This window comes from Anolis carolinensis, chromosome 5 (assembly GCF_035594765.1).
Source record: "Anolis carolinensis isolate JA03-04 chromosome 5, rAnoCar3.1.pri, whole genome shotgun sequence".
Classification (NCBI taxonomy): Eukaryota; Metazoa; Chordata; class Lepidosauria; order Squamata; family Dactyloidae; genus Anolis; species Anolis carolinensis.
In genome coordinates this window covers 85,481,416-85,507,367 of record NC_085845.1, presented here as the reverse complement: position 1 = coordinate 85,507,367, position 25,952 = coordinate 85,481,416, and the positions used below count along the sequence as shown (strand labels likewise).

General features: G+C 39.5%; 2 protein-coding genes across 5 annotated transcripts in view; one reads left to right on the top strand and one right to left on the bottom strand.

The window, feature by feature from the left end:
- Nucleotides 1-1,083: 1,083 nt before the first annotated feature.
- Nucleotides 1,084-13,401, top strand: psmc2 (proteasome 26S subunit, ATPase 2). The gene is made up of 12 exons (XM_003221531.4): nt 1,084-1,250; nt 4,426-4,463; nt 5,631-5,712; nt 6,050-6,149; nt 7,350-7,481; nt 8,615-8,687; nt 8,835-8,930; nt 10,413-10,577; nt 10,980-11,067; nt 11,825-12,027; nt 12,925-13,021; nt 13,111-13,401. The coding sequence occupies exons 1-12, from the start codon at nt 1,181-1,183 to the stop codon at nt 13,266-13,268; spliced, it is 1,302 nt and encodes a 433-aa protein (XP_003221579.1). The 5' UTR covers nt 1,084-1,180; the 3' UTR covers nt 13,269-13,401.
- A 2,347-nt stretch (nt 13,402-15,748) lies between these two features.
- The window catches only part of slc26a5 (solute carrier family 26 member 5), a 46,593-nt gene continuing 36,389 nt past the window's right edge, over nt 15,749-25,952 (bottom strand). For all 4 annotated transcript variants that reach the window (XM_008111534.3, XM_008111535.3, XM_062983512.1 and 1 more), the window contains exons 16-19: nt 25,751-25,855; nt 24,197-24,403; nt 23,389-23,443; nt 15,749-19,556 (exon numbers count right to left, since the gene is read on the bottom strand). In XM_008111534.3, the coding sequence (XP_008109741.1) occupies nt 19,399-19,556; nt 23,389-23,443; nt 24,197-24,403; nt 25,751-25,855 (525 nt within the window). In that variant the 3' untranslated portion in view covers nt 15,749-19,398. The remainder of the gene's footprint in view (nt 19,557-23,388; nt 23,444-24,196; nt 24,404-25,750; nt 25,856-25,952) is intronic.

The following is a 25,952-nucleotide window of genomic DNA, read 5'->3' as shown; positions in this document are numbered from 1 at the left end:
GCTTGACCTGACAGCAGTATGGGTGAAAAAGATCTTGGAGTCCTTGTGGACATCAAGTTAAATATGAGCCAACAATGTGATGCAAAAAGGCCAATGGGACTTTGGCCTGCATAAATGGGAGTATAGTGTCTTGCTCCAGGGAAGTCATGCTCCCCCTCTATTCTGCCTTAGTCAGATCACACTTGGAATACTGTGTCCAGTTTTGGGCACTACAGTTGAAGGGAGATGTTGACAAGCTAGAGGAAGGTGTCTAAAATGATCAAGGGCCTGGAGAACAAGCCCTATGAAGAGCGGCTTAAATAACTGGGCATGTTGATCCTGCAGAAGAGAAGGCTGAGAGGAGACATGATGAGGGCCATGTATAAATATGTGAGGGAAAGTCATAGGGAGGAAGGAGCAAGCTTGTTTTCTGCTGCCCTGGAGACTAGGACGAGGAACAATGACTTCAAACTACAGGAAAAGGGGATTCCACCTGAACATTAGGAAGAACTTCCTCACTGTGAGAGCTGTTCAGCAGTGGAACTCTCTGCACCAGTGTGTGGTGGTGGCTCCTTCTTTGGAGGCTTTTAAGCAGAGGCTGGATGGCCATCTGTCGGGAGTGCTTTAAACGCGATTTTCCTGCTTCTTGGCAAGGGGTTGGACTGGATGGCCCGAGGTCTCTTCCAACTCTATGATTCTAAAGGAATGTTGCTCTAACACTGCATGAACCTTTTGGCACAAATACTATGGTTTGTTAAATGTATGTGCACATATTTTCCGGCTTCACAGCTTCCACTTTGGTCCCTTCTACACTGCCTATATTCCAGGATCTGGTCCCAGATTATCTGATTTAACTGGATTATATGAATCTACATTGCCAGATAATCTAGTATAAGTAAATCACCTGGGATCAGATCCTAGGCTATAGGACAGTATGGATCCAGCCTCATATAATCCAGTTCAAGGAAAATAACCTGGGATCAGATCCTGGGATACAGGGCTCTTTTTTCTCATACCCCACGACTTGTTCCGGCAGGGAGTGCGTTCCTCCGCCTCTTTATTACGTCACTTCCTCTACGAGTGGAAGGAAGTGATCGCAAGGTGCTGTGTAACGCTTCCCGGCGTGTGCAGCGCATGCGCCTTGTCAGCTCCTTGAGAGAGGACTTTGCATTCGGAAAGGGCTGCTGGAGAAACCGACGTGATGCCGGATTACCTGGGCGCCGATCAGCGCAAAACCAAAGAGGAGGAGAAGGAGGACAAACCCATCCGCGGTGAGCCTTCCGCCCAAACGCCATAAACGAGCTCTCTTGTCTCTTCAAAGAGTTTCCAGCGCTGGCATGCCAGTGCGCATGCGTTGTTTGTAGGCTTCCCCTCCTCATCTCCTTACAGACTCTTCTGTGCTTTCTCTTCCTGACTCTTTGTTTCAGGGATTTTCATCGAGGGTATTTGAATTATTTAAGTACGCGGGGAAGTAATTCAAATTCTTTCCTATGGACCATCCACACTGCAGGATGATGATAGTTTGATACCGCTTTGGGCCCTTCCACACAGCTATATAACTCAGAAGATCAAGGCAGGAAATTCCACAATATCTACTTTGAACTGGGTTATCTGAGTCCACTGCCATATATTCCAGTTCAAATCAGCTATGTGACAGGGGCCTTTAACTGTCATGGTTCCATCCTGTGAAATCCTGGGATTTGTAGTTTGATGTGGCACCAGAACTCTCAGGGCCCTTCCACACAGTCCTATATCCCAGAATATCAAGGCAGAAAATCCCACATTATCTGAGTGTGGACTCAGATATTGTGAGATCTTCTGCCTTGATATTCTGGGATATAGGGCTTTGTGGAAGGGCCCTCAGACAGGAAAGGGTACATATCTCGCAGAAATATGAATCTGAGGCTGGATCTACACCACCCTCTATCCTGGGATCCGATTCCAGATAATCTGCTTTGAACTGGATTATGAATCTACGCTGCCAGATAGTCTGGGATAAGGAATATGTTTTAATATATGTATTCTACAGAGTATTTTTACATTATTAAGTGTTTTAGCAATGCTGTAACCTGCCTCAAGCCGTGGGGAGAGGCAGGTAAGAAATAAAATTATTATTATATTAAGCAAATAATCTGGGATCAGATCCTGGTATTGAGGTCAGTGAAGATACAGCCCCAGAATCCCATGTGGTGTCAAACTGCTATGATTCTGTGGTGTGGATGCAGTCTTTGGTCCCTTCCACACAGCTGAATAAAACTCTACATTATCCGCTTTGAACTGGAATGTATGTCAGTGGGGACCCAAATATCTCAGTTCAATGCTGATATTGTGGGATTTTCTGCCTTGATATTCTGGGTTATATGACTGTGGAAGGGCCCTTTGGGAACCTGAGTTCCACTGGTTCTCTTTCGTAGAGTTGTGTGATTGAAAAGTGAAGGTGGATTCTTTTTAAAAACATTTTTATTAACTAACACCAATTTCAGTACATATAGCAACGTATACGATACAACTACACAAAATAATCACATACTTATACAAAAACCACAAGAGCAAAACGAGCCAAAAGGACTTTCACCTTTCCAGCAAATTGTTATAAAGTACCGAGGTGTCTTGACTTCATTTATAATAGCTGCCATTAAAACATCTACATATTAGTTAATCCAAGTGTTCTTCAAATCCTGGTATTAAACTGAAGAGGCCTTCTGTACTGTCACAGGAATTTGAAATCTCTTTTTCCATGAATCTGATGAACAGACTCCAGGGATTGACGAAGAAGCAGGGTTGCCTAGATTAAAACTGGAATGGGCTCCTGTGCCTTTAATGTATGTTTCATCTAGGTTACTCAAGCAGGTCTATAACACTATGTAACACAAGTTTTGTTCCTGGGTTATAAATTACTAATTGGTTCTATCATAAAAACCTTTTGCATTAAACTGCAAAAACTTTGTTTTTGCGGGACATCCTTCAGCACATGTTGCTCTAGTTTTTCAATGAATATCTCATAGAGTCTCAACCAATTCAACATAGTTTGTGGCAGCCACAGAAACAAAGTTTCTGGAGTATAACAACTACTTTCAAAGTAAGTATTGCATAATTAAACAGGAAATAACACTTTCAATCCAGAAACATTTCCCCCCCAAATTTTGTTACATAATGTAATTTATGCAAACAAGATAGCATGAGTGGGATTGGGAGGGCTGTGTAGTTTTTATATGTCATTTTAACCGTATTTTCCTTTGTATGCTTCATGACCCCAAGATGTAATTGTGGGTTTTAAAAAATTACATTCATGTTTACATGCATTTGTTCGGTTTTTAATTGGTATTGTGTTGTGTTTGCCAAGTGCCTATGTCAGGAGAAAGGCAGGATAAAAATAAAATAAATAGCAAGAAATACCTGTTGAAATTCCTTCCTCTACATCAGGGGTCCCCAAACTAAGGCCCGGGGGCCGGATGCGGCCCTCTGAGGTCATTTACCTGGCCCCCGCCCTCAGTTTTATAATATAATATATTGTATATACATGTAATATTGATAATAATATTATAATGTAATACAATATAACACTAATAATAATACCATATAATAATATTAATTATATATTCTATATTACATATAATATTACTAATAATATTACAGTATAGTGGTATAGTTCAATATAGTAATATATAATGCTAATATAGTGCTATGCTAATAATATAATATATTGTATGTACATATAATTTGTAAGCTACTCTGAGTCCCCTTTGGGGTGAGAAGGGTATGATACAAATGTAGTAAATAAATGCAGTAAATAAATAAATAAATAATACATTTTAGACTTAGGCTCGTCCAAAGTCTGAAATGACTTGAAGGCGCACACAACAACAACAACAACAACAACAACAACAACAACAATCCTAATTAACTTGACTATCTTATTGGCCAGAAGCAGGCCCACACTTCCCATTGAAATCCTGATAAATGTATGTTGGGTTAAAATTGTTTTTATTTTAAATATTGTATTGTTCTTTCATTGTTCTTGTTGTTATTGTTGTTGTTTTTGCACTACAAATAAGACATGTGCAGTGTGCATCGGAATTTGTTTGTATTTTTTTTTTCAAATGATAATCCGGCCCCTCAACAGCCTGAAGGATTGTGGACCGGCCCTCGGATTAAAAAGTTTGAGGACCCCTGCTCTACATCAAGGGTTCTCAAACATTTTAAGCCCACTGTTGGGAGGCTAGACTGCTTTTGACTGAGATAGACAATTTTTTTCTTGTTTGTGTTTATGAAGATGGTTGTAAGTCCTATTTGCTTGCTCAGATCAGCTTCACAGAGTTTAGGTTAAAGGTTGCAACTTTATTATCCGCAATAAGGATTTTTATAATGCATAATGACATCCGGATCTTGTAATTATCGATTGAATGGAACTGTTTTTTGAGATGTTGTTTGTTATGTCTCTTTCAGCTTTGGATGAAGGTGATATTGCCTTGCTGAAGACCTATGTAAGTGCTTTCAAGCAATTCACTCCCAAGTAAATGTGTACAGGGTAGTGATGACAATTGTGTTGCTCTAGTTCAGGGTTCCATGCTGGAGAAAATGGAAGGAGAAAGGAATGAGAGATCGATCAAGGGCAAGATGGATGGATGGTATCCGTGAAGTGATTAGCTTGACCTTAAAGGAGCTGGGGGTGGCGATGGCTGACAGGGATCTGGTATGGGCTAGTCCATGAGGTCACGAAGAGTCAGAAGCGACTGAATGAATAAACAACAACAGTTCAGGGTTGGCAATCATGTATGGCCCTCTGAATGTTGTTGGACTACAACTCCCAGCACTTCTCAGAACTGAATGTCTGGCAAAGAGGGAGTAGAGTTTAGGTCCAATCACTGGAATCCTGCAGGATTCCCAACTTGGCTTTAGTTGAAAAGTTTTCATGCTTCAGTGATAGTGCTGAAGATAAAATCTGTCTTGCGAGATGTAGACTGAAAACCTGAATATTCAGGAGCAATTTGATGAGAAGATCATACTTGATCTTTTTGTGTAGTTTACTGGTGAAATTAAATTTGAAGTCTTATTTGCAAAGTCAAGCCACGAAAGGGTTCAAATCTTACAAACAGAAAGATCTGAATCTATTCCCTATTTGATTGAGCTGCTATTCTCACCCCATTGATCCATAAGCCTTAGAACAGTAGGATACCTTCTTTTTCTTATAAATTAAGGTATTTAAACGTTTTAACTCGGTCATGGCTCACACATGCATTGTTTATATGCAGAAGATGTCATTTTCTGTACTGTTTAGCTTTCAGAATAATCTCAGGTAGCCAAACTGGGAAAAATTGTCCTTGGGACCTTGCAAAGACTGCAGTAAATGATAGATGGCAAGACTGACCATATAACATTAACTGCACTTCCTGCAAAGTCCCAAGGCTCGTATATTCATAGGTGTGAGTCGTAGAATATATCTCAGGCACAGGCAAATTTTGACCCTCCACGTGTTTAGGACTTCAACTCCCAGAAATCTCAGCCAGGTTATCAGCTGTTAGAAATTGTGTGAGTTGAAGTCCAAAACACCTGGATGGCCGAAATTTGCCCATGATATAGCTGAATAGTTTGTTCACAGACCCATTTGCTTTCCTTGATTTCCTCAACCTTACGCTCTCTTTCAAATCTAGGGCCAGAGCACCTACTCAAGGCAGATTAAGCAAGTGGAAGATGACATACAGCAGTTACTTAAAAAAATCAATGAACTCACAGGTATGTGTTTATTAAGATCATGGGTTGGGAGTTTAAAAATATGAACTTTCTGAATGGTAGCAAAATCACAATTTAAGGATGTTTTAAATGTTTCTAGAGCTTATCTGGCTCTTTAGCCAAACCTCTTAAAGTTTATAAGACACAGGCCTGCTTTTATATACTTCCTGCTCCCATAAGGTTTGTCTAGTGCATATTCTATAGCATATTATTTAGGATTAATATTACATAGCATATCATGTAGGATGGCTTTTCCTTTGGGTCTTGTATGTTTCCTTGCTGCAATGTATATAAGTAGAAATTGGGTTCTTTTCCTTATTTTTTTATTTTGTTATTGTAGGCATTAAAGAGTCTGACACTGGCTTGGCTCCTCCTGCTCTCTGGGATCTGGCTGCAGATAAACAAACTCTTCAGAGTGAACAGCCATTGCAAGTGGCAAGGTATGCATCTATGTCAGTTGGACAGTCACAGGAGCAAAAAAAACAAAAAACAAAAACATTCTGCCTTTTGTACCTAATCCACAATCCCAAGGCTTTGATTTTTACAGGGATCTGATGACTAGGAATTAATTTTTTTACCTCATCTTAAATTAAATGTAATTTCCATACATCATATTGCTGCAACTGTTGGAAACTGACACACAGTGGGCTCTTGATCTTTGCTGGGGTTTGTTTCCAGGATCCCTCATGAATTCCAAACTCCTTGGATGCTTAAGTCCCATTATATACCCTGCCATAGTAAAGTGATGTCCCTTGTATAAAATGGCAAAATCAAGGTTTGCTTTTTGAATTTTGGGGGGCGTGGGGGGATATTAAGAAATTGTGGATGGTTGAATATGTGGATATAGACGACAGACTATATATTTAACCATTTTAGTGATACAGATCATAATTTCTAGGTATTTGAAGTCCATTGGTGGGAATTACAGTTGAAAATTATTGGAGTGTTGTTATTTTTATGTTCTTGATACAGGCAGTCCCTGGGTTACGAACAAGATAGATTCCGTAGGTTTGTTCTTAAGTTGAATTTGTGTATATGTCAGAACAGTTACATTTTCAAAGTGTAACTCCAGCCATTTTTAAAAAGTTTTGCATGGCATGGGAAAGGGTTTAACACCCCTGTGATGCTTGTTTTGCTGTCTGTGCCCCTGTTCAGAAGATTTCACCTTACTTTCTGTCCATGTGATTATTGGATTTTGAAAAATTTGGCTTGTTGTGGAAACAAAGATTGGTGAGAACGCTGTAATCGAGACACCTTTTTCCCATGATAACGCTTCCAGGAGTGGATTTCTCTTCTGAGGGAATAGATTTTCTCTCACTTCCTGTTATCTCACCTCCATTTGTAACTTGGAGTCGTATGTAAGCTGGATCTTTGTAACTCAGGGACTGCCTGCATTGTGGTTTTTTAGGGTAGAGTTTAAGGTAGAGTTTTCAGTTATAGTATTTCACAGAAAAAGAACAGAATGTTTGTTTTGTAGAGTACATTCTTAGATAGACCATGAATGCCACTTGGCTTGATATTCTAGAATGTACATTTCTACGCTCTGGACTTATGGATGTCACTTGGCTTAATATTGATAGGTTCGATTTTCATTGGTGAAAAAAAACCCCACTTGTTTAATCCTTTTCTCTTCTGGTTAGATGTACAAAGATAATCAATGCAGATTCTGAGGACCCTAAGTACATAATCAATGTTAAGCAGTTTGCCAAGTTCGTGGTCGATCTTAGTGATCAAGTGGCCCCTACTGACATTGAAGAAGGCATGCGAGTTGGGTGAGTTTGATACCAAGACTTTATTTTCCAGACATTATGGAACAGTAGCTGAGACTGTTTAGTAGCTATATATATGTGTTTGGCTGTTCAGTGGCTGTTTTCAAAGACATTAGGTTATTAGAGCATCAGAACAAAGAATCTATAGATAGAATAGATTCTGTAGATGCTAAATAGATGCTAAATATATTAGAGGGTTATTCTATCCTTAAGTGGGAGTCCTACAGCTGGGATGCTGCCATTGAAAATGCTTGGTTTGCCATGCCTCTCTTTGCCGTGAAAGCAGAGTCTTTGAAACGCATCACAATCCATGTGTAGGTTTAGGTATGAGGGGGCAGTCTCTCAAATAGGCTGGACTAGGATTTGAGATATAAATAGTAAGTTGCATTTGGATCACAACAATGGCCTGAAGCATGAGAGAAAGCATTTCAGATAAACTGGGGCTGTATGTATGTATGTTTATACAGTATTTGTTTACTTCTTTATTTATTGGCCGGGGGGGGGGCAACATTCAAAGTCAAAGGTACATTATTTCTGAATTACATTTGTTTCTGCCTCTCTTAGGTAGCTTTAAATGATACACTTTGGACTAGTTATCATTACCATGTGAACATTTTGTCCATTTGAGTTTTGGTTGTGTATCTAAGAGTGCTTAGCATTTTTATTCTGTCCAATCCCCATGTTAGATTGTGAGACCGTTTTTCTTTTCTTTTCACAGAAACATTTATGCATATATTGCTCACTTTTCCTGATGTATGCACTGTCTTCATAAATTAACAAATATGTGTGGAAATTTTCCATATATAGTTGCACACATTTACTATTTTGTCAATGAAGTTGAATTGCTTCTCAGAAGGTTGTTGGAAACTTTTTTAACCCGGGCTGTGGCGCAGGCTGGTGAGCAAGCCAGCTGCCAGCTGCAACAAATCACTTTGACCAAGAGGTCATGAGTTCGAGGCCAGCTGGGAGCCTGCGTTTGTCTTTGTTCTATGTTAAGGCATTGAATGTTTGCCTTATATGTGTAATGTGATCCGCCCTGAGTCCCCTTTGGGGTGAGAAGGGCAGAATATAAATACTGTAAATAAATAAATAAAATAAATATTAAATTAATGTGGTTTTTAAAAACATTTTTGCAGGGTTGACAGAAACAAATATCAGATCCATATTCCGCTACCTCCAAAGATTGACCCAACTGTTACTATGATGCAGGTGAGGATTTTTGTTGCCTTATATTTCCATTTTTAATTTTTCTCATCTGCTTCCTACTGTCTCATGCTACCCTTCTTCCATAGAACATGTAAAACCTTTGCTGTTGCAAGTAGTAAATGCTGCTTATACTTCTGTTTTGTAATCCAGGTAGAGGAGAAACCTGATGTCACTTACAGTGATGTTGGTGGGTGCAAAGAACAGATTGAGAAACTCAGAGAGGTGGTGGAAACACCTTTGCTTCATGTAAGTCTTCTAGTGAATGTATAAGTGCTTTATTTTCTTTATGTTGTTCTGTTTTCTTGGTGTCATAGCTTGTCCGGAGTTTTACAGATTGCAAAATGAATGAACAAAATCAGTGGTTGGTGGACTCAATTTTTTGAAGAAACTAACCCCCCCCCCCCACAGTAATCCAATTATTGCTGAATGGATTTACTTATGGAGAGTATTTCAATTATTTTGCTTGGTCAGATGAAGCTCTTTCTAGTTTTGCTTCCAATAGCAGTTTTATAGATGCCACTAGGCCAGGAGTGGGAACTCTTTGGACTTTTAGATGTTTTGAACTACAAATCCCACAATTCTTTATCGTTGATCACACTTATTAGTGCTTCTGGGAGTGGGAGTCTAATACACCTAGGGCAGTGGTTCTTAGCCTGTGGGTCCCCAGGTGTTTTGGCGTACAAGCCCCAGAAATCCCAGCCAGTTTACAAAGAGTTAGGATTTCCAGAAGTTCAAGGCCAAAACATCTGGGAGTCAGAGGTTTCCCATCACTGTCATAGGCACTTGATGTGAACACAGCAGCCTTCTTCTGTCATTTGTCTCACTACCACAGAATTAGACTAAATATCAGGGACCAGTGTGACCCACTATTCTGCATTCTCCTCCGCCCCATACTTTAAGGGAAAAAAACAGTAACCTTTTGGATTCAGAGTGTGGGATTTCATTGACTTGCTCTGATGGTGGTAGCATTCTCTCTTTTTCTGTATGTATGTGTGTTAGAGAGAAAAATAAAGCATAATTATAAAAAGGTTTTCTGTATAACTACTCTGTTCTCTACTCTGCGATCTCCCAAGGACTGAGGGATTCCCAGATTGTAGTCCAAAAAGTCACTTTTTTGAGCTCACAGACCCTCTTGGGCACCTTCTACACTGCCATATAATCCAGTTCAAAGCAGATAATCTGGATTTTATATAGCAGTATAGAAGGGGCCTTGGTTTGAGTAATAACCTCTTTAATAACAAAAAAAGTTTGCTGATAATACACTAAACTACTGCTTCTTAAAATGTGGGTGTTGACCCCAAATGGGATTTCTTTAACTCAGTATTGTAGTGGAAAATTTGGCAACAGTAAATTAGTTAGCAAGAACATGCAGTGTTTACAGTAGACTCTGTAGAAAATGCTTCATCTGTACTTCATTAAAATCGGTCTTTTTTGCAAGCCTTGCAAATGCTGATTTGTTATCAGTAAATGTTTGATTTTATATCAGTTTTATATAACTTTATACCCATGGTTGTGTAAAATTTACTGGGGCAGAAAAGGGCGCAAGTGAATTTTTTTAAAGAAGCCCTGCACTAAAACACTGTCATTGCAATGCTGGGGAAATCTTAGATTACTTTAAGGCCTTTGAGGGTTTTTGGATCTAGTGCTAGGTGACACATTGTTGCCGTGTGGGGTTTTAGACCTTGTGCGTAAGATCATTTCAGTTATTTTTCTTCCCTCCTCCCACAGCCAGAGCGATTTGTCAATCTTGGGATTGAGCCCCCCAAAGGAGTGCTTCTCTTTGGACCCCCAGGGACAGGCAAAACCCTTTGCGCTCGTGCTGTGGCCAACAGGACTGATGCCTGCTTCATTCGTGTCATTGGATCTGAGCTGGTGCAGAAATATGTGGGAGAGGTAATCATTTCTTGTAGATTTGATGTGCTTGCACTTTGGGAGATCAAGGATCTATTATATGTTTCTACTTGTATTCCTTTTATTGTTATACTATAACACACAAAACAGATGCTTCAATGTTTAAAATTATTTTTGCCTGCAATATTACTGTTCTGCAGCCATATTGAAATAAGAAACAACCTACAGAATGCTGACTAGGAGTAAGCATATAATGTGTGGCCATTTTTAAAATATGTCTTAGTAGTGGCCGCACTCTTATGTTGTGCGGGGAAGGGACTGCAACTAAACTGAGCTCCCAAGGCTTGCTTGTATTTGCTCCCTGGCTAATGTCTTGGCCTTGTCAGGGTCATTTGGGGAAGTTTGTCTAATCCAAAAATATATTTCTCCCTTTCTTTAAAATAGGGTGCCCGAATGGTTCGGGAACTCTTTGAAATGGCCAGGACTAAGAAAGCTTGTCTTATCTTCTTTGATGAAATAGATGCTATTGGAGGTTGGTATCATCATCCATATATTTGTTTTTATTCAGCTTCTTGGACAACACAGAATGTATAAGTACAAATAAAATAATCCTACCCAATTCTTCCTTTCATTCTGCTACTTTTGTATCTTCATCAGCCTTTAATATGTTTCCACATTTAATATGTATTCCTTAAACATGTTAGTATTTTTACAAAGTGATTTATGTCTAAAATATGAGATTAATTTATTTCCATAAATATGTGAACATAGTATACATATGTTTATCACCTCAGAAAGCACATATGGAGACCACAATAGGTTATCTGTCCACAGTCTTATTTAACAGATTGGAAAGTAGACCAGGAAAAATGATGGAGAACCTGATCTGGTCACTGTGATAGAGATTTATTTCGCTCTCTGTAATAGCTGATTATTCTAAGATATTTTATTTCTTTAGGTCTTTTCCCTCATTTGTTATGTTTTACATGTTTTAAACTGTTAAATTATATTATAGTCTAGTAACCATTGAATACTTTTAAATTGTTTCCTAATGTTATATTTGACTTTTAGCTGTTTTTAGTAAATGTCTGCACTGTTAATCTAAATAAACAGTTTGATTTTGTTTGACATCTGTAGATGACATTGGGTAGGATCGGGGGGTTGAACTGTATCCTGCAATAATAATAAATAAAACTTTATTTATAGGCCGTCCTATCTCCCTAAGGGGACTCCTTTCAGAGGGATCATTGACACAGCTTTTTGTTTGTTTCTCTACTGTCCCTTTTTAGGTGCTCGTTTTGACGATGGGGCTGGAGGAGACAATGAAGTCCAGCGCACAATGTTAGAACTGATAAACCAGCTTGATGGCTTTGACCCAAGAGGCAATATTAAAGTGCTGATGGCAACCAACAGACCAGATACCCTGGACCCTGCACTCATGCGGCCTGGAAGACTGGACAGGAAGATTGAATTTAGTTTGCCAGATTTGGAGGTTAGAATGGCTTTGTATTTGTACTAAAGAACATCAGTAGCAATGCATTCATTTTTAGGTGATTGATATTGAAAATATTTTTTCCTTTTCTTGTGTTTTGAGATGGCAAAAATGAGTTCTCTGAGCTATATAGCTCTTACAGGAGCATCTGTGAAACTAGATTGGATCAAATTGTCAATTTATACTAGGAGTAACCTGGGAGCTACCTTTCCTTAGAGGTGATCTTCCACAAGCTGTTGCCAGCAACTGAGTGTCACATACAGTGTTTCTATGAGAGTCATTACCACCCTAAACAGCTGCTCTTTCTTAAGACCAGGTGACTGAGTGCATAGGTCCTTAAAACTGAGATTATTTCTTCTTCGTGGAGTCAGTGAAATTAGCACATATGGGTTACTTGCTGCGCATGCACAGCTGTTCGGAACCTTTTAGCTCTTTGAAATGGAAACATTTTGGCAGAGGCCCCGCCCACTCTCCCCTTGTACTATAAATGCCCGAGGGCGGGCCTTCACCTTAGTTCCTTTTTTCCACTGCAGTTGGCAGCCTTTAGGAACCTCTTATTTCTATTCTCTTGCAAATACAGATTTTTTTTCCTCTTATGGAGAGCAGGTGTGGCAAGACCAGTCAGTCTACAGCCCCATTCACTTTTCTAGAAAATTGGCAAGTGGCAACTTATGCCATCCCTCATTTTGGTTGCTGACCTGCTATCTCTGCCTAGTGGGCAGCCAAGAAAATGGTTGAGGCTGTTATCTACTCAGTGCCATCATTCCAAGGGAAGTTGCAATACTGGGCATCTAGGTCTCGGTAGAGTAATTTGATTTACTAATAATCCATGATTGGACATTCCTTCATGTTTTAAGAAAAGTTCTCATATTCCCTCCCCCCCTCTTTTTTTTTTAGGGACGAACCCACATATTTAAGATACATGCTCGCTCAATGAGTGTTGAAAGGGACATACGATTTGAATTGCTGGCTCGTCTGTGTCCCAACAGCACTGGTAAGTCAAAGAGCTCTTGCCTCACTCTCTCTCTGTTCCTTGTTTTGTGGTGTTAGTTGTTCTTAATTATTATTATTTTTCCTGACAAGGTGCTGAAATCCGCAGCGTTTGTACCGAAGCAGGTATGTTTGCCATCAGAGCAAGACGGAAAATTGCCACCGAGAAAGACTTCTTGGAAGCTGTGAATAAAGTCATCAAGTCATACGCCAAGTTCAGTGCAACCCCTCGATATATGACCTACAACTAATCCTGGGTCTCCCCAAGAAATCTCTTCATCATACTGATAAACCTTACGTAAAGTAATACCAAGATTAATACAGTGTGTGTATGTGTGATGTAACTGTAGTTGGACAAATTTAGAAATAAAAGGAACATTCCAAGTTGTGTGGTGGCAATTATTTCACAAGTTTAGCTGTTTTGCAGTATTCAGTAGGGGATGCTAAATGATGCCTCCTGTTTTAAAAGTATAAACAGGCATTACCCTTCAGTAAATATTTGTAAATCTAATTTAAACATCTTAACCTTGTTTGGATGTTTTGTACTCCTTCCCCATAAATTTTTGGGATATACTGAAACAGCTCTGAAGCATGAATTGTTTTTCTTTGTGTTGCGTTATTCACATTATTCTATTATGTCTGTTCCACCAAGTTTTCAGCAGTTTGTGTCAACATTTCATAGCACAGTAATGATTTTTTTTCCTCTAAAGAATGCCCTGTAAGTTTTTTTCCTTAACCTTTTCCACAATTCCACAAATTTCGGAAGTATTTCAAGGTTGCCGATCCTTTCCTTGTGAGCATAGCTGATACAGGGCGTGCAAGGCCTCCCCACCTATGAGAGAACTATGCCATAGGAAGGTTTTGGAAAGAACACCAAAGACCAGGTCTAAAGGTTTGAAGTTACACGAGAGTAATTTTCAGTTGGGCGTTAGAAGAAAGTAAGAATGGTTCAACAATGAAATGAATTGCCTTAAGAATTGGTGGGGGGCTCCTCTTATGGATGTCTTCAAAAAGGATAAACAACTGTCTGCAAGGGATGCTGTAGCTCACATGTGTCAAAGTCAAGGGCTGTGGGCTGAATCTGACTTGCTATGTCATTTTATGTGACCAGATGCTGGATTACAACACCTATATTCCTTCTCATTAGACATGACTAGAGTGGATGGGAGCCGTGATACAGGAACATCTAGAAGGCTCAGTTCGTTCTGTTTAATCAGGATAGTGGGTTTGGATTTAGACACAAGGATTTAGATGTGATGTCTGCCTTTAAAATGCCTTTTAATCTCTTCCCCAACCTCAGAGCCATAAGTATTGTTGGGTTGCAATTCCCATTAGCCCCAGTCCACATGGCGGATAATAAAAAATGATGCGAATTGTCATTTAATAACATCTGGGGATCCAAATTGGATAAAAACTAAAGAGCACCAACCACTATGTAAACTGTCTTCCATGCACATAATAAAAGTGAAAAGTGTTTGTGTGTATGTGGCAGTGGTGCCCACTTACGCAGACAAGAGTCCCACCTCCATAAATAGACTATAGTTCCCACTACACAGGAGACACCCATGGCCCTCCTTCCACTGGCATTGCAGGTTACAGCGAGTGCCTTGAACATGTAGCCCAAACCCTGCCTATGTCTTCCCCAAACACTATGGCCCACCATCCAAGGAATGCCTAGATTTTTTATTTTTCCTCCACCAAAGATACTTCCCAAGGTTTCTTTCTCTTTGTTGGTGTGGGATTTGCATGATCCTGCCCATTGCCTTTCTCTTAACCCTTTCCTATCCTTTCCTATGGTGCACAGCTAACAGAGGATTTGATCAGGAGGTGTTTGGGGGACTGACTCAACACGATGGAAGTTGTAGTTCACCCTGCATCAAGGCAGAGCACTGTGACCCCCACCAGCAATGGACCTGGGCCAAATTTGGCACACAAAACCTCCATGACCAGGTTTGGGGGAAATTGACCTTGATTTACAGGAGTTGTAGCTCACATCCAGAGAGCACTGTGAGCCCAAAGAACAATGGATCTGGACCAAACATGGCATGCATACTTGATATGCCCAAATTTGAATACTGGTGGGTTTTGGGGGGAATTGCCCTTGACATTTGGGAGTTATAGGTACTGGAATTTAAAGTTCACCTGCAATCAAAGAGCACTCTGAACCCTATCAAAGAGCACTCTGAACCCTACCAAAGATGGGTCTGGACCTAATTTGTCACACAGAACCGCCATGACCAACAAAAAATATTGGAGGCTTTTGGGAGGCATAGACCTCGATTTCTGGGAGTTGTAGGTCACTTGCATCCAGGGAAACTATGAACCCCACCAACGATGGACCTGGATCAATTTTGGCACACAGAACCACCATGACCAACTGAACATACTGGAGGGGATGAGGGGGAACTGACCTTCATTTCTGGGAGTTGTAGTTCACTGACATCCAGAGACACTGATCATCACCAATGATAGATCTGGACCAAACCTGGCACACACAATCCGCACAACCAACTGAACCTACTGGAGGGATTTGAGGAGGACTAACCCACCATGGTGGGAGCTGTAGTTCATCCTACAGCCAGAGAGCACACTGAACCTCACCAATGATGTGTCTAGAGCAAACTTGCAGAACTAGAACAACACTAGTAGTACACACAAAGGGGATAAAAGACATTAAAATGAGACATTTCCAGTAATAGCGAGAATTTATCATCTGAATAATTCAATATACAACAGTTCTGAATGGCTTTTAATTTTGGATTTTTACACTTGACACAGTAAATGACACATTTGTTTATAAAAAGAAACAAGTAGCACTGTAAGCAGGTAGTAGGCAAAATACACTGTAGTGTACATGGACACAAAAGAGCCATCAGAATCCATGTTACAAAATGTATCAAAATCACCTGTCTACATGTGCACACAATGCATTCTAGGGAAGGCCCAGGAATTCCTATCTGTTTCAAAAGTGAAGTCATCTCAAATATAAAATGGAAAAATATTTCTTCTTTCCATTTCTATACAACAAAACTAAGCATCAGTACAAATGGAAACTAAATTGAATAAGTAGTCAAACTTCTGATTTCAGGAATCAGCATTTATGTTTTACACCTTGTAAAACGGCTTTCTAAGAAGTTACTAAATGATTTTATTTTCATGTAATGGTCAAGGATACCAACGATGGATGATGATAGCATTGAGACTTCCAGGGAGCCCATAAATTAGAAGGATTTTTGGTTTGCACATACAGTAGAGTCTCACTTACCCAAGCTTCACTTATCCAAGCTTCTGGATTATCCAAGCCATTTTTGTAGTCAATGTTTTCAATATATCGTGATATTTTGGTACTAAATTTGTAAATACAGTAATTACAACATAACATTATTGCGTATTGAACTACTTTTTCTGTCAAATTTGTTGTATAACATGATGTTTTGGTGCTTAAATTGTAAAATAACCTAATTTGATGTTTAATAGGCTTTTCCTTAATCCCTCCTTATTATCCAAGATATTCGCTTATCCAAGCTTCTGCCAGCCCATTTAGCTTGGATAAGTGAGACTCTACTGTACTTCTCTTTTTAAAAAAATAAATAGTAATACTAGTACATTACAGGATTTAGCAAGATGATAATTCCACTGATCCCTTCAGTTGGAATAATTTAAGACTGATTCTCTTATTCAAAGCACTGGCCCTCAAAAATACTGCACTTTAGTTGGTTCATAACCATGTTCAGTGACATAAATGTAACTTTTGGTTGTGACGGGTTGAGGATTTGAGTACCTTAATGGTGCACCCACAGTCCAAAACATTTAATGGCTAGGGGAAGCTAGCTTCTTTCCTGCAGCCACCCAAAGGGAAAAACAGAGGAGCTCAGTGTGGTCTGGCATCCAGGAAGGCGGCATAATTTATCTATAGTTGACTGTTCATCATCTTCCCTTGGCCATTGAACACCTAGCCAGATAATAAGGAGCTTACATGTGGGAGGGAAGGGGGATGAGATCATACTAAAACATGTATTGCCCATCCATATGTGCTCTTGCCTAAAATGACCTTTGTCTTAGGATAGAGTGCAAAACAGCAACAAATAGCAAACAATAAAGGTAGCTCCCCCCCGCCCCCAAAATCCACACTAAATTTCAGGATCATGCTCAGAAAGGGATTGCTGTAAGTGAAATGTCAGATGATACAGACCAGGAGCCTGTTACTGACTCTGGTATATGTACGTTGCTGAATGTCATTAAGAGAGATACAAATTGAGTATCCCTTATCTGGAAATCCAAAATAGTTCGATATCATCCATACAGTTGGCTGAGATAGTGATCTTTGCTTTCTGATGATTCAGAGTACCCAAGCTTTGTCCCATGTACAAAATTCTAAAAAATATAGTGTATAAAACTGCCTTCAGGTATGTGTATAAGGTGTATATGAAACAAATGAATTTTGTATTTAGGCTTAGGGTCCATTTCTAAGATAGTGCATATCCAAAATCTGAAAAAAATCTGAAACGAGGCACACTTATTCAAAGCATTTTGGATAAGGGATGCTCAATCTGTACCCACCACCTCCTTGTGCAATGCTCCACCTCCCTCAGCACAATGTACCCCCAAAGTCAAAGAACCTCCAGAGAAAAGGGGAGCACCTGCCTTTCGGCAGCTGGTGGGAAAGGGACACTTCTGACTCACTGGACTTTCAGTACAGAATATAATGCGAAAGGCCTTGGAGGATAAAGCCTCTTCATATCTTCCTAACTGCAGGTGGATGGTGACTGTACACCTCCCACACTTCCAGCCACTTACTGGGAAAATGTTATAGCCTCGACAAACTGTGCCACACAGCAGGGTGAAGCCCAGAATAACAACGTTGGTGAAGATTTATGGCATGCCAGTGTTGCTGGTGGATTTTAGCGAAGGTATACACCAGGGGTCCTCAAACCTTTAAAGCAGAGGGTCAGTCCATGGTCCCTCAGAGTGTTGGGGGGCCGGACTATAGTTTGAAAAAAAGTACGAACAAATTCCTATGCACACTGCACATGCTGTATTTGTAGTGCAAAAAAAAGAGAGAAAAAAAGAAAGAATACAATATTTAAAAATAAGAACAATTTTAACCAACATAAACCTACCAGGATTTCGATGGGAAGTGTGGAACTGCTTCTTGCTGATGAGAAAGTCAAGTTAATTAGGATTGTTGTTGTTGTGTGCCTTCAAGTCATTTCAGACTTAGGGCCCCCACCCTCAGTCTAAAACTGAGGGTGGGGGCCAGATAAATGACCTTGGAGGGCCACATCCGGCCCACGGGCATTAGTTTGGGGACCCCGGTATACATTTATGAGAGTGTGTTAATGACATTTGAAAACTTTCACAGCATATTAAATAAATACAATCCTATAAAGTTGATCCAGTTCACAGAGGCTAGTTTACTGCCAATTGTTTCTTCAGCCTGGCAGTGACATTGCTTCCTTTTGTTCACTCCCAGCTAGCTAGAAGTTCATTTCAATGAACTTACGTTTACATGGGAATCCTATCTTACATCTGACAAGCAAAAATGAATTCTCAAACAGGCTCATAATCCAGTGAAGACATAAAACACACAAAATAGTAGTCACACGCATCTTACTATTCAGCTTATAATAATCTTGGGGCCTCTGCAGTGCAAATAACCTAGCTGCAAAAAGTTGTTCTTTATATATTTCTAAAAGCTATTATAAGTCATGTGGCACAAGCCTTTGTAAGTTAGTTTTAAATCCTTTAAGATAGCCTTTCCCAACTCATTACTCCTGACATGTGTTGCACTGCAATTCCCATAATTCACAATGAACTATTCATGGGATTCTGGGAGCTGTAATTCAACACAGTAGGAAGGCACCAGATTGATGGAGGGGTTTTAAGACACCTATACAGTACAAGCAGTAGGTCAGTAGTTGATACAAGGTTTCCAAATAAAGTATCTGCTTTTCCCAGACAGGCATTTGGATATACAGTATTGTCAATGAAGAAAGTAGGGCTATGTTAGTACCACTGGTTTTAAATTCATCTTTACTTTTTCCAGTAATATACTGTGCAATATATTTTTTATTCATAGTGCACTATCATCTGCTGGCACATTTCTGAACAAAAAGAGAAAAAGTTCAAAATATTTTTGGATACTTACAGGAAAGGACATGCCTCCCCGATTCTATATAAACATTTGTACACCAGTTCAGGTTTCAAATAAATTCATTAAAAAGCACATGTTTTGAAAGTATAAGGCCTCCAATTCCTCAGACAAGTGTTCTGGCAGAATGCAAGCTGCTCCACATCTGTGTCAGATACCCGTAACAGCGGCTATAGTCTTAGGCAAATAAGAAAAGCTCTCAGAAGTCAATGGATGCATCTCCATACAATTTAAGATGTACAAATGACAGTGTCTAAAGGTGGCTGTAAGGCAGAGAGGCCTTTCAGTTGACTGGTGAGTACAGCATCATGGATACTGGGAAAGAGTAAGTCTTTTACACCAGCTTTGTCAAAGAAGTGCAGTCTACAAAGGTTGTCCATAACAGATCCTGGGTGAGAAAAAAAAGGATTACAGGAAAATATCGTTGACTGAACAAACTACACTGCAAGGATTTGTGTTCTCTTGCCCTCGACCAGCAGATGATTATATGTATATGCAAAAGCTTGTGTCAATAAAGCTGGGGAAGGAAACATTTATGTAAATAGATGTTATTTGCATAGCACCTAATAAACAGATCTTTCTCTTCCTGTATCTGCTGTGTTTATGTGCACTGCAGGCTAAGATACTACACACAGATAACTGATTCGGGTATGTGTGGGTGTTTATGATCATTCTGTTCATGACACATGCCTAAATCCTATTAGTCCTAACTAGAATAAACCCACCAAGGCAAGGAGATTTACCTATGTATTAACTCACCATTCAACTACATACGTCAACTCTAGTTGGGACTAATCAACAGGATTTCATGCACACAGTGACAAATCTCCTAACCTTCCAGCTTATGTGCCTTTCAGCCATTGCAGACAGCGATATTCAGCATAAAGGTATGCAACTGACCAGTCCAGGGTAAGTCACAACAGCCAACCAGTGGCCAGGAACCACCATCTAGCTGCCAGGAAAATGAAGTAATTGCCTCTCGGCAACTCTCTGTAAAGACAACAGCTTGTTCTTTCTCCCTCTTGGCCACTGATTAAGTATTTAATTATTTTATTTATTGGTTTTATACCCAACCGTTCGCCCAAAATGGAAGTCAGTCTATGAGCATATGCCCGAGCAATGATGAGAAGAATTGAACAACCAGCCTCATGGAAACATAGAAAGCAGAAATTAGCTAGCCTCCAACAATTTTGAATTCTGATTGATGGCACAGTTACCCCATATAACCTGGAGTTTATTGTTGTATGACTTCTAGTTTCTGAGTTACAAAGGGATAATGAAGTTAAGTCAATATACAGGGTAATTCAAAATGACAGGCCCAATTTCAAAGCAGTGTATTTCATGAGGGCAACAGATTACAATTACGCAAAAAAGTTATGGTTCAACGAGTTATCAAGTTGTTAAGTTTTACTAACCATTTTGAGCCAGAAACAAATCTAAAACATAATTCAACAAATTAAGAATGCCTCATTAGGCTTCATATTGCAGGGTCACCATCTTGTGAATGACTGAGGCTTGTGAATGACTGAGGCTGTTTGTATGCTGGGAGAGGCATCTAGCAGTAACTGCTTGAAACTCTATCCCTCATCCTTTTAAGTGATAAAACGTTTCATTCATGGTAGTCTGGGTTGTAGAGATACAGTGATTTCAAATTAGGTCTATCTATTTTGAAACACCATTCATTCCTGGAACTCCCTCCCCAGGGAGATTAGGCTAGCACCCACTCTGTCCGCCTTCTGCAGGGACCTCAAAACCTGGATGTTCCAGTGGGCATTTGATAATGGTTAGGCCCTTGACAATGAATACTGGTTAGGCCCCTGTTTGATAATTTATACAGTTTTAACTAGCTAATTTATGGTTATATGTATTGTTTTAGACTTTAATGTTTCTTTTATATGGTTGTAAGGCATTGCATCTTTGCCATTTATTATGTAGTTGAACCACTCTGAGTCCTCCTAGGGGTGAGAAAAGTGGTATATAAATAAATAAATAAATGCTCATCCCAAACTGACCATTACAGTGAGCTCAGCACTTTACCCCAGCCCTAGCACTTTTTGCACAAGCCCATGCCCAGCTCTCTCCAATTTCTGATCTTGCCCACCTTATCCTTGGGTCTGGTTGTTAGATGTTCGTTTTGATTCATTTTAATGGTTGCTTTTATATTCTGCCATTTTTAATTGTTCAATCAGATTGTTAAATGTGTATTATTTTTTAAATGTGTTTTTAGTTCATAAGCCTTGTTGTACTGGGCTTGGTTCTGCTTCTGAGCCACCCAAGTACCTTCAGGAGTTGGTGGCAGGATATAAAAATAAAGTTGTTGTTGTTGTTATCATTATTATTCCTAGTTCAAAATAAAGTGGGCCCACAGCAATACTGGGGACTTCTTCCAGGACTCTATGTAGATAACAAAAATGAAGTCCCTATTAATGAAATGGCAAGTTCTATAATTTCACGTACCTCTCATCATAAGCAGAAGCTCCACAGTTGGTGTGCTCCTCAGAGGCGAGGGAGCCCAAAGAATAATGGAATCATAGAATAGAATTGGAAGAGCCCATATGGGCCATCTAGTCCAACCCCCTGCCATGCAGCAAAAGCACAATAAAGGCATACCCAGCAGATGGCCATCCAGCCTCTGTTTAAAAGTTTCCAATGAAGGAGCTTCCACCACACTCCGAGGCAAAGAGTTCTACTGCCGAACAGCTTACAGTCAGGAAGTTCTTCCTAACATTCAGATGGAATCTCCTTTCTTGTAATTTGAACCCACTGCTCCGAGTCCTGGTTTCCAGGGCAGCAGAAAAACCAAAGAGGGTATACCTCACAGTGTACCAGGTGCTACCCCTCTATTCTGCCTTGGTCAGACCACACCTGGAATACTGTGTCCAATTCTGGGCATCGCAGTTGAAGGGAGATGTTGACAAACTGGAATGTGTCCAGAGGAGGGCAACTAAAATGATCAAGGGTCTGGAGAACAAGCCCTATGAGGAGCGGCTTAAAGAGCTGGGCATGTTTAGCCTGCAGAAGAGAAGGCTGAGAGGAGACATGATAGCCATGTACAAATACATGAAGGGAAGTCATAGGGAGGAGGGAGCAAGCTTGTTTTCTGCTGCACTGCAGACTAGGACGCGGAACAATGGCTTCAAACTACAGGAAAGGAGATTCCACCTGAACATCAGGAAGAACTTCCTCACTGTGAGGGCTGTTCGGCAGTGGAACTCTCTCCCCCGGGCTGTGGTTGAGGCTCCTTCTTTGGAGGCTTTTAAGCAAAGGCTGGATGGCCATCTGTCGGGGGTGCTTTGAATGCGATTTCCTGCTTCTTGGCAGGGGGTTGGACTGGATGGCCCATGAGGTCTCTTCCAACTCTACTATTCTATGATTCTATGATTAACAACAAACAAAACAAGACAAATACACAACACATACTCTATCCTTGTCTCAACTATTTGGTGATATAAAGATAGAGGAATGGTAAACCAAGAGTTAGACAAAATTAAAGAACCAATACCAAATGCTTTGCATGCAGCTTCAAGACATAGAATCATAAAATCATAGAATAGTAGAGTTGGAAGAGACCTCAATTAACATTCTTTCAATGTTCCTATCTGCCAGAATGTATGGACGTGAATCCATTAGGTATTTGCCCAGTGCCTATATCTAACCCACAGAATCCATATTAGTAACACTGTCTGTGGATTGTAATCTATAGTTTCTGGGGATTTCTGATTGCTTGTCCCAATTTACTTTGCCAGTGCTATAATGGATACAGCTTAGTGATAACATGCTTTGTGTATCTACAAGGCTTGAAGTTTATTCACAACATCAGGCAATTCTATTTCAAACAATAATCAGGTCATTGGGGGAAAACTGCCTTAGAGCTACCAGTCTGACAAGACTAGACTATTTGGTAGAAATGAATCAGCTTGTATGATTTAAATACACACAAATTCAAATTTTTAGCCAATTCTGGGTTATAAGTATCTCTTTTCATACGAATCACACATTTTGTTCAGAGACTTCAGAACCTTCCCAAAGATGGCACCCTCTGAAAACTTTGGACTTCAATGTTCTTTCAGCATCTACTATGCTAGCTGAGGTTAATGGAAGCTGAAGTCCAAAACATCCCGAAGACACCAATCTGGGAGAGATTAGTCATTGATTTGCCAGCATGGTGGGCTTTCTAGACCAATCTCCCTACACCAAAAAAACAAAAACAAAAACCTTACCATTGCAGCCAGTTATATACACCGAAACACCAATTTCTTCGTATTCTTTTATAATCTACAACAAGTAAATCAGCAGTTAATATTCTTGTTTTTTATTGTTACAGTACAAAATACTATACAGACAAACCATGTTGGAAGCCACATTATTCTTTAAACATGAGTAGTTATGTTGGAACTAGAGGGGTCCACAAAAGAAATAAATAAGGACAAGCTATAATACTTAAACATCCCTAATGGCACACAACATCAGAAAGCCTACCTGTGTGGACATGAATAGGAGCTGTGCAAGAGAGCTTTGCACCACCTTGGACCTTTCAACCTGGTACCTAGTTATTAAGAGCTTTCACCAAGATTTTACATCATGTATTAGTTAACAAATGTGTAACTAAGTATTGCCTTCTAGCCCAGCTCTCCAAAACTATCTTAACAGCCAGTACCAGTCACATTGAGCAAGGCTGCAATGTGGAATTGTGGCAGGGGTCCTGCTTCTGATTGTTGCAGGACTCCTGTAAGCGAGGGCTAGAAAGGTCACCTTTCCTTGTGCCCGATCCCCAGCTGAACAGACCTGCATCACTCAATACATCTGCTGGCTTTTAAGGTACAATTGTGGGGCATTTATGATTGCATCAATAGTGTCACGATTATGAATATATAGTAATACTGAATACTGAGTTGTTAATAATTCCACAACTCTGGGTTACGAATCCTTAATTGCAACACAGGACATCAGTCTTATGGTTTGATTTTGGTCTAGCAAGAAGGTATCAAAAGAGTCTGGCATAAAGCAATAAAAACAGGTACTACATACTGATTTCAAAGCTTTGGCTCCAACAGAATCCACAAAGTTCACTGGGGAAAAATCCAAAATGATTGAGTGAATGCTGGTCATTGACTTCACAAAATGTTCAAGTTCATCTGGAGAGGACTCCTGTGGAGCCGCTTCTGCAAATTTTCCATTGAGGGGTAATTCATCATTCATCACTTCATGTTTCACACTATTGTCCACGTCATTACTCTTTAATACAGAATAAACAAACACAAGGTTTACTTTTTTGGGCGCATATACTTATTTGATATGAAATCTTGACCCCACTCTATATACATTTCAGCCTGGAGATTTTTCACACTGATATTTTTTCATTGGTGTGCAACAAATACTAATTATCAGCTTTAGAATGTAATCCTAGACTTGTGTGTTTAGCAGTATGCCAAGTAAGTGAGGAATGAATTGCAAGTGACCTCCATCATATTCTTTCATTCCTATTTTTAACCAACTATTTGATGATCCCAAGCTAAAAACAATGACTCAAACAGTCTTGGGTTGTCCATATAGTAAAATTATTTTCTCAACCCAAGAGGTATTGGAAAATAAGTGTCATTTTGTGATGTAGAAAGTTGCTATTTTCCCATATGACCATTCTCATAATACCATGGCATCTCTTCCCACCTGGACAAGAGTTGTCTGAATCGGTTTCAAGACAATTATTACTCTAAAATAAACTTTATATAGCTTGTTTCCAAATATCTGAATCAAAGATGTATTATTCTGTATTTGTGTTTTATTTTCTGATGTCTATTTCAACAGAGAAAGTCTATTTTGGGAAAAGCAAAAAAAGGAATGGTAATGATAAATTGACATCTTTTGATTTAACAGGGCTTTGAATGGAAACAATAGTAAACTCTGTTGCAGAAATTAGTGCCTGTTCATCTAATGTATGTTCTACATTTTAACACAATTTACAATGGCTACAGGTTATAGGAATTATATCAACAAGAATGACTGCAAATTCCATTTCCCACTTTAAAAAAAGAGAAAAACATCTATCAATCTCAGATGCATTAAACACAGATCTAACTATCAATATTTCAACAATATCTCTAAATGTATCACATAAACAACAAAAAAAGCATAGTTTATTGTGAAAATACACAGGGTGACTGACATTTCACTTACAGAAGCCATTTTTCACCCAATTTATAGAGATCCTTTAAGTTCCCCTAGGTTAATAACTACTGACAGAAAATAAATTTGGACATTAGAAACAAGAGCCTCCCCTCCTCTTCCTTCTTCAACAGCAATTACAAAAATATTCAGACTGTCCTTCACCTTGGTGAATACTAATCAGAGCCCTGTTTAGAAGGAGGTTAAATAAAAATTCTGTTTAACAAAAAGGACAGGGAGCTACTGCCTCCATAGATTGCAGCTATATGTGTGTGTGTATATTGGTGTGTTTGCACATCTATACGACCGTGGCAAAGTAACTCAAAAAGATTGTAGAAGGGAGAATGCATTCTTAAGACTGGTTCCCAATGTTTTATCAGTTTCTAAAGAGCCAAACCCTTCTCTAGTCCATACACTTACCATCTTCAAGATTGCAGTCTTCTTACGCTCACGCTTTAGTTCCTTGGCATGTCTTTTCTGTGCTTTTTTCCTTGCTGTCAATATGGCACAGGGATCAAGGCCAGTCTACCACAAAAAGAAAGCTGAATTCAGATAAGCATCATTTTGCAAATGAGTAACTGAGCTGCAGAATTTGAATGAAAAAGGTTATTCCATTATAAAT